A 17,558-nucleotide genomic window follows, 5' to 3' on the forward strand; every position below is an offset into this window, starting at 1 on the left:
CAGTTTTCCAGCTTCCCATCTTTCCGTGCTCACTTGTCTTCTCTGGTGGCTGACCTTAGTTTCCATTGGAATGGGATCTTCCAATGGGTTTGGATTAAGGATTGAAAACATCCCTGAACAACAGGCAGGGACCACAGATTGGGATTTCACCAAGGCTCCTGATCTTTGGTATCAAAAACTGGGAACCAGTTGGAAAAGTCCAAGTTCAAAAGGTAAATGCCTTAATGGGAAAAAAAAATGGATTCTAACAGAGAAAAAATAGAAATAAAGGGGGAAAAACCCCAAACCAAATCTGGGGGTTTTTTTAGCTTGTTTATATTTTGTAAAGTTACATCTTGGAACAGAATTCCTGAAAAACCTGGATGCGACTCCTACTTAACTCAGAAACCAAAGTCACCACAGCACAGCCAGGTCAGCTCCAAAACCAAACCAAAGCCAGGCCTAAAAATAAACCAGAGCCATGGGAAAAGACTAAAAACAAACAAAGGAAAGCCAAAACAACCAGACCAAATCTGAGTGCCGCTTTTCCCGGGATATCAGAATAGATGGATTGGTCAACTCCTCCCCCAAGATCTGAGCAGGGAGCAAACCCAGGGAATGCCAGATAAAGGCAGCGGGCACCTTTTCCAGTAAAACTGGGATAAGCCCTGCCCAGGAAATCCTGGAAACAAAGCCCAGCTCCTTGTGAGGGCAAGACAGAGATGCCCTGGGTGGAGCTGTGGTTTGGACATGTTGGACAAAGCTCCGGCCTCTTCCTGGAAAACCAATCCATTGTCAGGAGATGGTGGGGGCCGGATTTATGGAAAACCACTAATTATACTGCCAGTGGTGGAAACATTCCTGATTCCTTCTTATCTCTTTTCCTTCTGTTTTTCCCCCCTCTCTCGTTAGCTGAATTCTGTTTCCTTGCTTTTTTTAGGAGTTTGGGAGCAGAGCTTTGTAAATACACATGGAAAATATTTTTTTCTTGGAGGTTTCCAGTCAATCCTGAAGGAATGAGGATTTGGAAATCCAGGAGAAGGGCAGAGGAGACTCACCTGGGCTCAGTTAGCCATGATGTGTTTCACAAAAGCTGGAAAAAAGAGGGAAAGAAGGATCAGTTATCATATGGAAAACATAATTAACCTTTCATAGATGGGGTTTATCAGAAGAGTTACAGACTCAGAATTGTCTAGAATTTGGAAATTTTGCCCCAGATTTTCCATGGATTTAAACTTTCTTGGAAATATTTTAAGAAAGCTTTCAGGGCCCCACCCACCTTCGTAGTTGATGCAGCCATTGGCATCTTCCTGCCCAGCCATCAATTTATCCACTTCCTCCTCAGTCAGCCTCTCCCCTGCATGGAAAACAAAATCCCTGGATCAAAATCCCCGGTTTAGGAATTTAGGAAGCTCCTGAAGAAGACAAATGGGAGTGAGAAAGAAGAGGGGGACATTTCTCCTGGGGGGAGTTTGGAGTGCTGACCATGAGAAAAGCTCTTTTTGGAGTTGCAAACTTGATCCAAATTCCAAACTTGACCCAAATTTGAGAGTAAATTTGATCCAAAATCCAGAAAGACAGGAAAAATACGGAAAGCTACAGGATATTATGGGCACAACCCATTTTCCTAAGAATAAGCTTGGTCTAAGTGCCAAATCTTGAAGGTTTGAGCCAGTTTTAACCAAGCCCTGATGAAAAAAACTCTCAGTGAAAACTCAGTTCCCCTCTGAATTGGAGGTTCTGGAAGATTCCAAAGTCAGATTTGGGATCTTTGGTATGCATGATGGATTTAACTAAATCTAATTTTATTATTTAAATATTTGATGCCTATTGGTTTGTAAGGCTTCATTCTGGTGAAGCAGAACAGAGACAAACCAAGGCAATCGTTGGGATTGGTAATGTTGGGTGATTTATGGAAATTTAATATTTATTGAGAGAAATCCAACACAAGAGGAAGGAGTGAGGGAGAGGAGAAGGGAGGGCTGGAAGCACAGAAAAATGGGGAAAAAAACACAGGAATAGGTGGGGTTGGAAATTCTGGAATCATTTTATGGTGATGGGAATGAGATATTTAAACATGAAGGGGAAAGAGGGAGGGAGAAAGGCAGGGGTGGAAATTCCCAAGGGAAGTTTTCCTCACCCAGCGTGGCCAGGACGTGGCGGAGCTCGGCTCCCATGACCGTCCCGTTCCCCTCCTTGTCGAACACCCGGAGCCCTTCCACGAAATCCTCGTAGGTTCCCGTGTCCTTGGTCTTGGCAATGTGCTGGAGCATGGGCAGGAAGGTCTCGAAGTCGATCATCTTGGAATTCATCTCTGGAAAACACAGGGGAAATGGAAGTTTGGGAATGAGTTGGGAATAGCCATGGGATATCCACCGTGAGGGCAAAACTGTGGTGGTAAATGTTGGGTAACGGGAGAGAAGATAATGGGAATGAAAGTTTGGAAGGGTGCTGAGAGAGTTGGGAATAAACATGGAATATCCACCGTGAGAGCAGAACTGTGGGGATGAATGTTGGATAAGAGGAGCAAAGATCCTGGAAATGGAAGTTTGTGGGGATTCTGGGAGAGCTGGGAATTAACCATGGAATATCCACCATGAGGGCAGGACCGCGGTGATGAGTTCCAGGTTGAGAGAGAAAAGAGTGAGGGAATGGAAGATTTGTTGGTTTCTGGGAGAGTTGGGAATTGACCATGGGATACGCACCATGGGATGGAAGATCTGTGATGATAAATGTTGGATAAAAGGGAAAAGAGCTTGGAAATGTGTGATTATATATGTTGGATAAAAGGGAAAAGAGCTTGGAAATGGAAGTTTGTGGGAATTCTGGGAGAGCTGGGAATTAACTGTGGAATATCCACCATGAGGGGAGAACTGCGGTGATAAAGGTTGGATTGAAAGGGAGAAGAACACGGCAATATGGAATACAGAAGGACATCACTGCAATCATTACAGGCCTTCCCTCCCATCTTTTGTGGAACAATCCATGTCTTTACATCCAGGTTATCCCTTTGTTTCTCTGGATGTGTTGGAAATAACCAGTGTTTTTTAGGAAAAACACATGAATTCCTCCATTAACGCAATTTTTAAAGGCAAAAAATTTGTCATTTTAAAGCACATTGATGCCCAGGGCTGTTAAATTAATTAATCCCCCTCAATCTGGGACAATTATCTTGACTTCCAGACCAATTTTCCCTTCCCTTTCTGCTGGCAATTTCAGAGGCTGCTCCATATCCTGAGTTACTCTGCACTTAGAACAGGGAGACCTCACCTTCTCCAGGAATTATTCTAGGAGTGCCCGTTCCCAAAACAGACAGGGGAGGCCACCAACCTTCAGGTTTGGGCCTGCCAAGCAATTTCATGACCTCAGCCTGGGTCGGGTTCTGCCCCAAAGCCCTCAGGACGTCTCCACATTGGGCGTAGGTGATCTTCATCTCCGACTTGGGGGTCCGGTCGAAAAGGGAAAACGCTTCCTTAAATTCTGGAAGGGAAAAAGGTCAGGAGAAATTCATTCCGTGCTCCCTGGGATAAAAGATAAACCCAACCGAAACCTTTCCCTCGCTGACTGCCCTGACCGTTTCATTTTGTGGTTTGGGAAAAATTTGGATGAGCTTTGTTATCTCTGGTGTTTGTGTTCCTCCTTCCCTGCGTTTTCCGGTTCCACCAGGGGAATGGGATCGGAGAGGTCAAATGCTTCTCCCGTGGTATTTCCATCTCAGTTAACTTCAGAAACTGTGGAAAACAGGAGAAATCACTGGCCTTGGGAGCTTTCCAGCTGCTCAGGAGGACTCAGGAATGCCCAGGATTCAACAGCAGCTCTGCTGATGGGAGAAGCGGATCTTGGATCAAACACTGGATACTTGGAGAGCACTGACCCAGTGCCCGGAGCTCCAGGAGCACCCCTAGGAGCTGGGAGTGAGCTATGCCAGGAAAAAACAGTGGGATTATCACCCAGCAAGCTGTGTATTGGTGGGGAAGGGTGAAGGTGTCTGGGAAACCTTGTCCCAGAATTCCAGGATGGGTTGGGTTGGAAGGGACCAGAGTGGGACAGTTGGTGGCACCTCCGTGCTCCAGCAGGGCCATCCCAGAGCACAGGGCTCAGGATTACATCCTGGCAGCTCTGGAATATCCCCGGTGAGGGAGACCCCACAGCCTGTCTGGTCTCTGCTCAGGGCTGGGCACTGCCCAGGGCAGAAGTTCTGCCTCCTGTGCCGGGGGAATTCCTGGGATCAGTCCCTGCCCATTCCTCTGGTGCCATTGCTGGGCCCTGGAGCACAGCCTGGCCTTGCTCTGACCCTCCCTGCACACAGGGACAGCCAGGGACAGCCAGTGAACATCCAGGGACACACAGGGACAGCCAGTGAACATCCAGGGACAGCCAGTGAACATCCAGGGACAGCCAGGGACACCCAGTGAACATCCAGGGACAGCCAGTGAACATCCAGGGACAACCAGGGACACCCAGTGAACATCCAGGGACAGCCAGTGAACATCCAGGGACACACAGGGACACGCAGGGACAGCCAGTGAACATCCAGGGACAACCAGCAGGGACACCCAATGAACACCCAGGGACAGCCAGGGACACTCAGGGACAAACAGGGACACCCAGGGACACCCAGTGAACATCCAAGGACACCCAGTGAACATCCAGGACAACCAGGGACACCCAGGGACAGACAGGGACACCCAGTGAACAACCTGGGACACTCAGAGATACCCAGGTACACCCAGGTACACCCAGGGACACCCAGGGCTCAGGCCCCTCTCACTGGGGCTCTCTCCAGGCTGAGCAGCCCCAGCTCCCTCAGCCTTTCCTGGGCACCGAGATGTTCCAGGCCCTTCCTCAGCTCCAGGAGCTCCTGTCCCTGCTGCGCTGAGGATCCAGAGCTGGACACAGCACCCCAGAGGTGCCTCCAGGGCTGGATCCAGAAAACAGGGTGTCATATTCCCTCGGGAATAGGAACAGGCCGGATCTGTGGTGTGGGGCTGTAACCTTTCCCTTCAGAGGTTTCCCATCTCCCTCAGTGGAGTCCCTCACGACTTCCTCCGAGCATTCCCATGGGAGAGGTTCTCCTTTCCACCACTGATTTCATGTGGATGTGGTGCTTGAAGGCATTGCCAGTGAGTGGGTAAGGGTTGGGATCAATTGTCCCAGCCACTGATCTTTTCCATCAGGAATCTTTCCATAAGGATCTTTTCCAAATAGAATGATTCCATGGTTCTCATGCAGGATCCAAACTTCCCCAGGAACTCCAGTTCCTCAGGCTTTTCTTTCCCTGCTGGAACTGCAGGGTCAGAGGAGGATCCCAGGGAGCAGCAGTAACAGGCTCTTATCCTTTACTGTTAGCCTTTAACTTCATCCTTCATCCTTTAACTTCATCTTTTATCCTTTAATTTTATCCTTTATCCTTTAACTTCATCCTTTATCCTTTAACTTTATCCTTAATCCTCTAACTTCACTGTTATCCTTGACTTCCCAGTGCACCATCCACAGCTGAGCCCAAAAATCCCTTTGGCTTTAAATCCCTGGATCTGGCTCTTGTGCTGATGTTGCTTTTCCACCTTTATTTCCCTCCCACGTTTCCAAACTCCAGGATATTTTCCTCTTTTCCATAAATCCTGATTCATTCAGCCACACACTCTGCACCCCAGATTTTCTCCATCTTCCCCAAACCCCTCTCTTCATTCCAGCTCCCTCTTTTTTCTTTCTCCTCCTTGGCTTCTTTCCCTCTGTCCTTCCTTCTTTGACTTTTGCTGGATTTTCCTCTCCTTCTTTCTCCCTCCCTTTCAACTTTGATCATTCCACTCCCATTTTCCTTATTTCCTTCTTCATCCAACACTTCCAAACAAGACTGAACCTTCTAATTTGGGACTAATTAACATTCCCTTGTTTTCCTCTTCCCACTTTCCTCTCTTTCCCCCTCTCCCTGCCTCTCTCTCCTGGATTTTGCCTCCTGTCCCTGGGCAGAGCCCCGATCCCTTTCCAGCCCCTCATTCCAGCAGAGGGCAATCGTGGATTTTCCTGGGCTCCTTGCTGACGGTGGAATGGGGGCAGAGACCCTTCCCAGCTCCTTTCCCGGGGGTCTCGCAGCCGAGGTGGGTGAGGAAAAATGAGGATTATTCCCACCTTCCTGAGCTCCTCATCCATCACCACTCTCTGACTCCCTGGGACCAAGTGCTGAACACCATCTCCTGAAGATTCCCAATCCAGCAAAATTCCTGACAGCTCAGATTTCCAGGGGTTTGGGTTGTTTGTTTTGGGTTTTTTCCCCCCTACTATTTTAATCTTTTCATTTGCATTTGCTGACTCCATGAAATTCCCATCCAAGCACCAAAACCACCTCATTGTACTTTGCCCTCCCTCTGGCCAGGAACCCTCTGGATATTTTCAGATTCCTAATTACTGCCTCTCTGCCCATCTGGCACAGCTCCTTTTCCCATTTTCCAGCAATTCTGGGAGCTGAAGAGACCCAAACCCAGAGTTCAAATCAGACATTGCCACCAGGGACAGGTTTTGCTCGTGGCTGAGCAGCAGGACACATAAAAATGGGGGTGTTCCACAAAGCTTCAGCCCAGACCATCAGTTCTTCTCCTGGAGCCACATTTTGGGGACCAAAACACCCATGGATCCTTCCAGGGAATCCTTTTTTCCACACAACATTTTCCTTAGCAAACAGAAGGAATTTGGGCAGTTTAAAAGCCCCTGAGGTGCTGCAGCTTGTTTCTCCTCCACCACCTCCAGTGGGAATCAGCTGCCAGAACCCCGATTGATGCTGATAGACCAGGGATGGAATTCCTTCGGGAATTCCAAAGGAATTTGTCAGCTTTGGGATCAGCTGACAAATTGGGAAATATCCAATCTTCCTGAGGCCCCTGGATCCTCCTCGGGTCAGCAGGGAAACACAAAGGGAGGTGATAATTAAACATCTCTCTGACTGATTTTCCCCTGCTCTAATTAATCCCTTCCCTGATCCCATCTTTTAGGGGCTCTCCCAAGGGTTTAAAGACCAAAGGCAAATCCGGCCAGATGTTTGATTCCATCCATCAATTATCCCATAAAGCCCAGGCTGATTTTGAGGAGAAAGGGGACAGCTGCAGTCCCAGCGTTCCCAGGACTTCAGGCAGGAGGTTTTGGGATCAGTTTCCTGTGCTGGGACAAAGGGTTTGGAAACTGATGCTGATGTTTGGCTTTGAAAGGATAAAGAAATTCCATGCCTGGCATTATTTGCTGGATTCGGGAGAGCGGGAACACGTTACGTTCTGATGGAAGGCAGGAAAAATTATCTGAAGCAGAGTTGAGGGTTTTCCTTTGAAAATATTGATACTGATGGGTTTTTCCTAAAGAAAAACCTGTATTTGGGCTGGTTTGGGGGTACAACTCTCGGAAATGGGACACGAATTCCCTGCTTTTCTTTTGGAGGGAAGGATTTAGAGGAGGAAAGGAAGAAAAGCCAGGATTTAAAGCTCAGCCTTCCCAAAGTTATTCCAATATCCCAGCCCTGCTCATCCCAGCACTTCCCAGGGATGGATTTACTGAGCCCAGGAGAGAAAAATCTTCCTCACCTTCAATCTGGTCAGGGCTGAATTCCACCTGGATGAGACAAAAACAAGATAAGAAAACAGATAAGAAGGGGGGAAATTACTCAGATAAGACAAAATGGGTTTAGTCTCAGTTTTATGATCCTGGGTTTTGGGAGGTCCGTGAAGGATTCACCTCCCATTACCCCGGGTTGCGCCAAGCCCTGCCCAGCCTGACCTTGGATACTTGGTCACAGGAGAGGTTCAGGTTGGATATTGGGAAAAAACCTTCCCAGAAAAGGCTGGGCAGGCCTGGCACAGCTGCCCATGGCAGAGCTGGAGGCCCCATTCCTGGAGGGATTTAAGATCCATGTGGATGTGGCACCTGGGGACAATGATGGTAATGCTGGATTAATTGTTGGCTCTGATGAACTTGGAGGACTTTCCCACCCTAAATGAGTCCATGACTCCGCGTTCCCCTTTTCCTTGGAAGGACGCTAGGATGGCTTCCCTAGGGATTTTGGTTGTGGGAAATATCCCGGCAAAAGGGATCTTCTTCAGAAGAACTGAGTTTTCCTGGCATTTTTTTCCACTGGGAATGGAGGTTTTAAAGCCAGGGCATTCCCATCCACGCCTCCCTCTCCCCAAGGATCCCAGTGGTGAAGTTTGGTCCAAATCCATATGGGAGACAGAGAAATTCCCATTTTTGTCCTGCTCTGATGTAGAGGCAACTCTAGACATTCCATGAGGATATCCAACCTCCAAACCCAAACCTTTCCAGCAGCATGATTCCAGCTTTCCTCATCTCCAGCAATCCTGGCTTTAGGGAACCATCACCTGATGGTATCAGCTGGATCCTTCTGCTGGATTCTTTCCCTGGTTTTGTCCTGGCTCCAGGAGGGATTAACTCCACCCTCAGCCCCGCTGATGTCATTCACAACTTCCAACCTCCTGGAATTTTTTATCATCCCAATAAACTCCGTCACTCCGCACTAAGCCAGGCACAGCTAAGCCTGACATCAGTCCTATGAATAAATCTGTTGTCACCCAGCGGTCAGGAGCTGAGCCGGGGGAAGGATTTAGACAATGGAGCCCTTCCAAGCATGAAACAACATTCCTGGTTTTTCACAGGACACCGAGGGATCCGGGGATGAGCAGCAGGAGTTTCACTCGGCCATGGCAGGGATAGTTTGGGAGGAAGAGGAGGTTGGATTTTTTTTTTCTTTTCATTTATTTATTTTGCTGGGGTTTTGGGGGTGCTTGGGGTTTTTTGTGAGGTTTTTTGAGGGGGGTTTGTTTGGTTGGGGTTTTTATTGTTGTTGTTTTGGGGGTTTTTTACTGTTCCCTCGGGACACAGCTTCAGGAGACAGAAATGCAGGAGCTGGAAAGAGGCCAGGAAAACCATCAGGATCCTGGGGTTGAGGTTACATTTGGACTTCATCATCATGTGGGGTTTTTTCTTCCACTAAAACCTTTTTAATCCTATTAATACACAACATTCTCATCATCCCCTTTCCCATCACTTTCCACAGTAATTATGATGGATAGAATCTCCTCCAGTGCCCTGGGAGGAACATTGATCCAGTCTCCAACAGCTCCAGCCCTCCGAAGGAAAGGGAAGTAAAAACAGAATTCAACCCTTAATTGCAGCTTTAATTCCAAAGCAAAATACTTCAGGAACAGGAATATGAAGCAGAATCTTTGTCAAGATCATGCAGAGGTTGCTGCTGCATAAAAACCCCACAAAATAATTTCCTCATTTTCTGTCTGCTCTTAGAATTCCAGAGGGCAGGGATGGATGGGATACTGGGAAGGAATTCCTGGCTGAGAGAGTGGGAAGGACTGGAAAGGATTTCCCAGAGCAGCTGTGGCTGTCCCTGGATCCCTGGAATGTCCAAGGCCAGGCTGGACAGGGCTTGGAGCAGCCTGGGACAAGGGGAGGTGTCCCTGCCATGGCAGGGCTGGAATGGGATGATCCCTAAGGTCCCTTCCAACCCAAAACTTCTGGGATTCTACCATTTTCCACAGGGAAGTTTTTGGCCCCTTTGGAAGAGGGACCGGGTAAGAGAGGGATTATTTTGGGAATGCTGTGCCTGCCAGAGTTGGGAAATAAATGCAGAGTTCTCCTGTTATCCCTTTATCCCATTATTTGTTACCCCGTTATCCCAGTGCCTCTTGGGCAGATCATTCCTGCTTATTTTTCAGGACATTTCCAGGGACATACTGAAGAGCTCCAGGTTCTGGAGCTGGATTTTTAAGGAGTCTGATGTTTCAGGAGTTGGAAGTTCCTGAGGATAGACAGTTCCTGATGGGTCCCGGCAGTCGGAATTATCCCACCCCTGAGGCGGGATTGAACTGAACAATTCAACCCATCTCTCCCAAAACCAACCCGTTCATCCCAAGAGAAGCTTCCCTTTTCCCAGCCTGACGTGCTGCCCTTCTGCCCGTAGAACGCTCCAAGCTCTGGAGCTGAGCAGGAAAATGCAGCAGGACTCACCATTCCTGGTGCTCCACCATCCCGGTTTTCCCTCTGCTGCTTTTCCACCTTTCCATGCATAAAAAGGGAAGAAACTTTTCCATTCCAGTATCCCAGCCGGGCTTTGCAGGGACAACAGATTCCACACTGCCTTGAGATCCCAGTGTGCCCCCAAAAATAATTCCTGGCTGCTTTTTCCCCAGGGAAGTGTGGAAAACATGGAAAACTCTCTACGGAAAACCGTGTCTCTTCCAGGCCCTCACGTATCCCAGCTGTCTCCACGTGGATTTTTATCCCAGTCACCAGACCTGGAGCAACGTCACCTCGTCCAACTTTAGCCACTGAAATGCTGGCGCCCAAATTCCCAAATTCCCCTCTCATCTCCCTTTATCCCAGCTCAGCGGCTCCCAGGGGTGACTCAGCCCACCCAGATATAGGAATTTGGCACCATCCCAAGGGATGAACTTCCAGAGATTTTCTCCCTGATCATTATTGCGGATTTAATTCCAATTATCCATTTTCCCATGGTTAAAGCTGTAGGAGCCGTTCCCACTTTCCATGTCCTCAAAAACCATAAATCAATCCCATTTTTCAGATTATTTTTCACAGAAGCAAAATATATTCCTGGGAAAATGCACCTCCCTACTAAAAAGCTTCCAGGTGGGAATGAATTAAATGTTTAAGGAAAAGACATTTTTTTGCTACCAAATCCTTGTAGGACAATTTATTCCTCAAAATAAAGAGTTCAGGGATCATCCCGGAAAACACTTCCTTAAAAAAATGCTTTCCAAGGAATGAGCCCAACTCTTCTGGAAAATAAATCCCCCGAAACCTCATTTGGATGAATTGCAAACAACATCCAATTGCACGCACTCTTGGAAATTTGGGCAATCTTTGGAATATTGAAAATTTCCAAGCGTTGGATCAAATCCAATGGGAACATGCATGAGAGAAGCTCAAAAAATTTGGGATAATGGCTTTAGGTAAGGCATGGATCCCACATTTAGGCCCCTGGAACTGGCATCCAAAAAAAAAGAGACCAGGAGCATCCAAAGGTGAGAGAAAAAAAAATGGGAAAATCCAATATAATTCCAGGTGCAAAATAAGATCCTGAGATCATTACCAGGACTGGGAAAGGCAGGAAAATTCCAACAAGGAGCACCTTTCCCTACCACAGGAATATTTTGATTTTGAGACATTTTAGTGGTTAAAAAAAAAAGTCTCAAAATTCCAAACACAACCAATAAAATCTGGGAATAAATAGAAATAACTTGAGACATTCCCATAAAAAAGATGGATTTTGAACATTTTGTTTGGATACAAGGTTGCTTTTCCAACTTTTTTTATCCATAGTTTGTGGAAATGAGAATGGATTTCACCCTGCAGTGGAGAAATTGGGATGTTTGAAGAATTCCAACCCTCATTAAAGCATTTTTCCAAACATTGGGAAGGGATTCTGGGCTCCAGCAGAGCTGGATTTATGGAGCAGGAATTTACACAGACAGACAAGGGCATGCCTGATCAAATTAAAGAATTCCCAAAAAAAATTTCTGTAGGAAATATCCTCTCCCTTTTCTATGAAGTTGGGGGAAAAATGCCCCAGACTCCAATTCTGTATTTCCCAATTTCCCTGATCCAGGATTTGGGAATGGGATCTTCCCTGCAGGGATTGGGATTTGTTTATTATTTGGGAATTCCATACAGACTTTAAGCACCTTCAAAATGGCACTAAAAGAACCCTACAATTTACATAATATAACATATGGAACCTTCGAAATTCCAAAGTGTGCCAAAGGGGAAAAAAATAAACATTTACATGAAAAATAAGAATTTTCCCAAATAATTGTGCAGAGTAATTTTTTAAAATGTAGGAATTAATTTCTTTTCAAGATAAAAAAATTAGGTGGAACATGGAATTGTTTTGATTAAAAAATGAAGATTTTTTTTTTTTTTTTTTTGAGTGATGCCGTTTTGGGTTTGGGGTTTTTTTAATGACAACTCATCCTTGCTGCCCTTGATCCCACAATGTCCCAGAATCCCAGTGGATATTCCCACAAAGTCACGGTGTCCTGGCTGGAGCTCCCTGTGCCTCCAAGGGAAGTCATTCCCTTTGTCCCTGTCCTTTTTCAGCTCTGGAATGTCGGGCACGGAGCTGTTGGAGAGAACTGGATCCCATCACAAACCCCTTTCCCAAGGTCATGGAATTGTTCTGGAGTTATTCCCTTCAAAACTTCCCCAGAACTGAATTCCTTGGGACTTGATTTCTTGATATGCTACAAATCATCGTTTTTTTCACCAATATATAAAGATTTACAGGGAATTTGGGATTCAAGGCAGGAAAACTCCCTTCCAGGATTTGTCCTGAATCCTGAGCTGTGGGATTGGTCCCATGTGGAGGAGGAGAAGGATTTAATCAATGAGACAAAGCAACTTATTCCCTTTCTCACATAATTCCCATGTTTTCCTGAGGAGAAACTGCTCTTTGAGAATCGGGGGATATGGATCAGTTGGGAATGTTCACCTGGAGAAGGGAGAAGATCCAGGGAGAGCTCAGAGCCCCTTCCAGGGCCTGGAGGAGCTCCAGGAGAGCTGGAGAGGGACTGGGGACAAGGATGGAGGGACAGGACACAGGGAATGGCTCCCACTGCCAGAGGGCAGGGATGGGTGGGATATTGGGAATTGGGAATTCCTGGCTGGGAAGGTGGGGAGGAGCTGAGATGAAATTCCCAGAGAATCTGTGGCTGCCCCTGGATCCCTGGGAGTGTCCAAGGCCAGCTTGGACAGGGCTTGGATCACCCTGGGATAGTGGAAGGTGTCCCTGCCTATGGAATGGGATGGGATTTAAGGTCTGTCCTATTCCAGACTGTTCCAGGATTCTGTGATTCCCTGATTCTGTGAATGTCTGCTCCAAATTCCCACTAAAAAGAGATCCTGCAAACCTCCTCTTCTTTTTCCAAAGGCAATACCCTTTCCCAAAGGACAATTCCCAAAGGCAATACCTTTTCCCAAAGGACAATTCCCAAAGGCAATGCCCTTTCCCAAAGGACAATTCTTTTCCCCAAAGGACAATTCCCAAAGAACAATTCCCAAAGGCAATGCCCTTTCCCAAAGGACAATTCTTTTCCTCAAAGGACAATTCCCAAAGAACAATTGCCAAAGGCAATGCCCTTTCCCAAAGGACAATTTTTTTCCCCAAAGGACAATTCCCAAAGGACAATGCCTCACAAAGAAATCCTTGCAGTGTGTATCCCTCAAGAGACATACACATTTCGGCACACACCCAATTCCCAGTAAATTTTTGAGGATAATTCCCATTATCCATCTCCACCACAGCATCAATCCACCTACTTTGACCGAAGCTGGGTTAAATTCCACTTCTTTTTTGGGCTCTGGTTCCGCTGGCTTAGGCGCTGGTTTAGGCTCTTCCTTCTTAGGCTCGGCCTTCTTAGGCTCGGGTTTCTTGGGAGCCATGGCAGATTTGGGAAGGAGAGGCAGAGAGGGTGGGAAAGGCAGGAAAGAGGAGCTGCTGCAGGAAAAATCCCGGGCTGGGGTGGGTCTTTATCCCCTCTGGAAGTGCCGCATTGTCCCTCCCAGACCTGTCACATGCCGCCGCTCACAATGGGGCCACGGCTATAAAAGGACAAGACTGGCCCCGGCTATTTTGGATCCTGCCCTTGGATCCGGCATTGTTCCCAATTAACACTTCCATGGAAAAGAGATTTTGGGGGGTTTAGGCCGAGCCTGGCGCTGGCTCAAACATTTTTGCTGTGCAGGGACAAGGGGCGGGCTGGGTTACGATCCAGGTGCTCCGATGGGTTTGGTCCTTGCCAGGGCCATCCCGAGTGACATTCCCAGCTCCTGAGTGACATTCCCAGCTCACTTTTCCAGGCTGGATGGCCCCCCTGGCCTTTGTCACGCAAAGATAAGCCCAGGTTTATATTTAGAGCTGAGGATGCAGCTTTAGGGAAGCTCAAGCATCCACGCCGTGTCAGCTGGCACAGGGAGAATTCCCGTCTCGGATCACACGCTGCCCTTCTCCTGGGAAGGGGCCCAAAAACCAGGATTGCTTTGAGGAAAACGCATCCAGGGGCAGGGAGAACACAGCCCCACAGGGAAGGGGCAGCGCTGGAAGTGCATCCTCATCCTGGATTTTCCAGGCCTTTTTAGGCACTCAAGTGCCAAATTCCCGTCCCAAGGACTGAGATAAGAGCGTCCATTTGGAGCTTTCCTAATCCCAGACACACTTGGACTGGATAACGCTTCCCCCCGAAACAAAATGCAGGGAATAATTCCCAGATTTATGTCATTTTTCCAGGGTATTTTCCATTTCCAGGTCATTTTTCTGTACCAGGAGGATCATTTGACACAGGGGCATTTGCACATTCCTTGGATAATTTGTATTTTCCCAAAAACCCAGAACAAGGTAGCCACCCACCAAATCACAGTGTACTTGTGAGGGGATCCAGGCTGGAATTCCAATAAATACCAGTTGATTGGTAAATCTCTTGGAGTTCCTGTTGATGTCATCCTGGATATTCACAATCCAAACCCCCTCCATCTGCTTTTCCTGGATCCCCCCTCTTCCCAGATTTCCTTCAGAATGCAAAGCCCCACTGGAAAGGTTTTCCTGCAGATTTCTCTTTCCCATTTCCCCATTTTCTGTCCCAAATTAGGAATTAGGACAGGAAGGTTTTTTGGGATCGGAAGGGATCCCTACAAACTGCACAGTGGAGATATCCCTGGGAAGAAACAGAAGCATGGGATCACTGGGTCAATGGAATGGTTTGGGTTGGAAGGCTCCTGGAAGATCATTTATCCCATTTATCCCATTTATCCCATTTATCCCATTTATCCCATTTATCCCATTTATCCCATTTATCCAATGGACACCTTTCATTAGACCAGGGTATTCCATCCTGGCCTGGAAAACTCCCAGGGATTGGGAAAAATAACAAAAATAACAGGAATAATTCCTTGTTTTCATGTCCTGGAAAAGTTTTTCCCACTTTAATTCCTACATTGGAATGAGTCGTGGCTGGAGAACTGGGGGAGTTTTCACAGATCCCAAGAAATCCCAAGGATTTATTTCACCATGTTCATTCCTCAATCCACATTTCTGGGATCAACACACGTGCAGGAAATTTTGGATTCTGCTCATTTAGAGCAGCAAAATTCCAGTGAAAAATCCATTTGGGATCTGGGACCGGCTGTAGCCACAGGGACAGGTTTTACACATTTAAAAAGCCAGAAGGACGCATTCCCGAGTGGAAAACAGGCCTGGAAAATATCAGGCCACTGAGATTCCATCAGGATCTCAGCAGCAGCTCGGGATCGTCATCTCCACCTCTGCCAGACAAGAGGAGCCCGGAAAAACTGGGAAAGACAGATTTCCCTTCTGTCCCAAATCCCATAAATCAGATTTGCCTTCTGTCCCAAATCCCATAAATCAGATTTGCCTTCTGTCCCAAATTCCATAAATCAGATTTCCTTTTTCTCCCAAATCCCACATATCAGCCACACTTGGGAGGTTGGCTGATTTTTTGGGATTGTTTTCTTCACCCTCAGCTTTTTTCCGACTAAAAATAAATAAAAGGAAAGATGGTCCGGAAAAAGGGCTGGAAATTACCTCCGTTGGATTTTCAGACCAAATTCTGGATTATCCAATATTTTCTCCGTAATATTTTTATATATTTGCAGTAAAGAATATTCAGGAATGATCCTTCGCACTTCTGTCAACATCCAAAATGTCTCGTTTCCTGACATTTTATGGGAAGTCACTTCTGCTTGGATTGGAAAATTCTGGATTAAAATCCCAGATAAATCCTTTGGGATTTGATTCTGTTTCCTCCTGTCCGTTCCTCTTCTCAACCCAGGGCAATCCCATGGATTTTTGGGGAGTTCATTGGTGAGGATCTGTGGATGGCCAAAGGTGGATTTCACAGGAAACAGTCAGAGGGCAGGGATAGACGGGATTTGGGAATAATTCCTTCCCTGGGAGGGTGGGGAGGGGCTGGGCTGGAATTCCCAGAGCAGCTGGGGCTGCCCCTGGATCCCTGGGAGTGTCCAAGGCCAGGCTGGACAAGACTTGGAGCCCACAGATTGGAAGAGGATGGTCCAGTGGTCCTTTCCAAGCCAAACCATTCCAAGATTCCAAGATTTCTTAAGTTTATTTAAATATCCAAAAGCCACCCAAACCAGAGAAGCACCTGATGGATTTTTAATCCCTGCAGGCACCGAACCTCTTATTGGACCAATTCCATGGATACAAGATATTCCAGTGCCCTGCCTAACAGCCCAATCTTTTCCTAAATCCCTCATCCATCTCTTCCAGGAAGATCCCTGGAATCCCAGCAGCTCCCAGAAAACCCCAAACTTGCCCAAAAATCCCTTTTCCTTCAAATGAATTTGGGGCAGAGGGTGGAGATTCCTCCTCAACTTTTCTGTGCCAAGAAGTTATTCTGGAGTCCCATAGGAGAAACTGGGATAGCTGGGAATTGTCTAAAATTCCCTGGATCTGCAGGGTAGGATAACTTTCTCCAGGCCACTCAGCAAGACATTTCCCACAAAACCCAAAAATAAGCCCAAAACCCCACACCAACTGGGTTTAAGGACCAGAAAATTGGGATTGAAGTGAAAACAAAACATTCCAGATAAAATCTGAATCACTGAAATCTGGGAATGCTGCCACGGTGCCTCATGATCCTTGATAATCTGGCTGTCCCCTGGAATGGAATGCTGGAACGTCTCCTGGAATCAGGTTGGAAGGGACCTCAAAATCTCTGGAGCCACATTTCATGGAAAAGGGACCTGGAAGAGATTATCTCCCGATTTCCTTCCTTTTCCTGCACTTTGCCACATTCCCCCTCAGGTAAAGGAGACTGGAGAGGGAACGTGAACCCCCTTTTTCCAAGGAAAACAAAAACCTGGGAGAAGTGACCAATTCCCATGGAATATTGTTGTGGGCTATTAAAATTCAATTATTTGGGGAAAAAAAAAAAAAAGTATCAGTTTCCAGATGTTTGATTTCTCCCCCTCTGGAACGTTTTGGGATTTCTGCTCAAAATAAAAATCAAATTAATTTGGGATTTTAAACTCCAATTCTCACTTCAAAAACATCCCTGGAAGGTCTCCAGACGTCTTTAAACGAGAGCTTGACACGCCAAAGATGTTCCCATTCCAACCAAAAATTGTTGTGCAACTTTTCCCACTGAGGAATTCTGCTCTTGGAATTGGGAGATGGCCACAGCTTGAGAGCATAAAAAAAGTGTTGTTAGAAGATCTGCAACCCAAAAATGAGGATTTTTTGGGGGGTTTCTCAGGCCCAGATGTTCTTGACAGATGTTGGATGAGGAAAACCATCTCCAAACCACATCTGCTCCTCACCCTTTAGCGAACCCAGTTAAAAACAGAAATTCCAAGCTTTCCAAAAGGCTTTGGCATTTCCAAGATAACTATGAGAGAAAAATACAAAACTGTTTAAAAATAAAAGGAAAATGATTTAAATAAAAAGAAAAAACAAAAAAAAAAAAAACCCACAAAAAAAAAAAGCCAACAACAACAAAAAACCAGATGGGGAATTTAGA

The 17,558-nt window shown here is 46.6% G+C and overlaps 1 protein-coding gene across 1 annotated transcript; it reads right to left on the reverse strand.

Annotated features, from left to right (window-relative positions):
- Positions 1-1,043: 1,043 nt before the first annotated feature.
- MYL3 (myosin light chain 3) lies at positions 1,044-13,446 on the reverse strand. The gene is made up of 6 exons (XM_021542236.2): positions 13,324-13,446; positions 7,545-7,572; positions 3,310-3,459; positions 2,120-2,293; positions 1,259-1,336; positions 1,044-1,072 (listed from the first exon to the last, which is right to left on the reverse strand). The coding sequence occupies exons 1-6, from the start codon at positions 13,444-13,446 to the stop codon at positions 1,044-1,046; spliced, it is 582 nt and encodes a 193-aa protein (XP_021397911.1).
- Between the last annotated feature and the right edge of the window lie 4,112 nt (positions 13,447-17,558).

The sequence above is a fragment of the Lonchura striata genome, chromosome 1 (assembly GCF_046129695.1).
Source record: "Lonchura striata isolate bLonStr1 chromosome 1, bLonStr1.mat, whole genome shotgun sequence".
In the NCBI taxonomy this organism is placed as follows: Eukaryota; Metazoa; Chordata; class Aves; order Passeriformes; family Estrildidae; genus Lonchura; species Lonchura striata.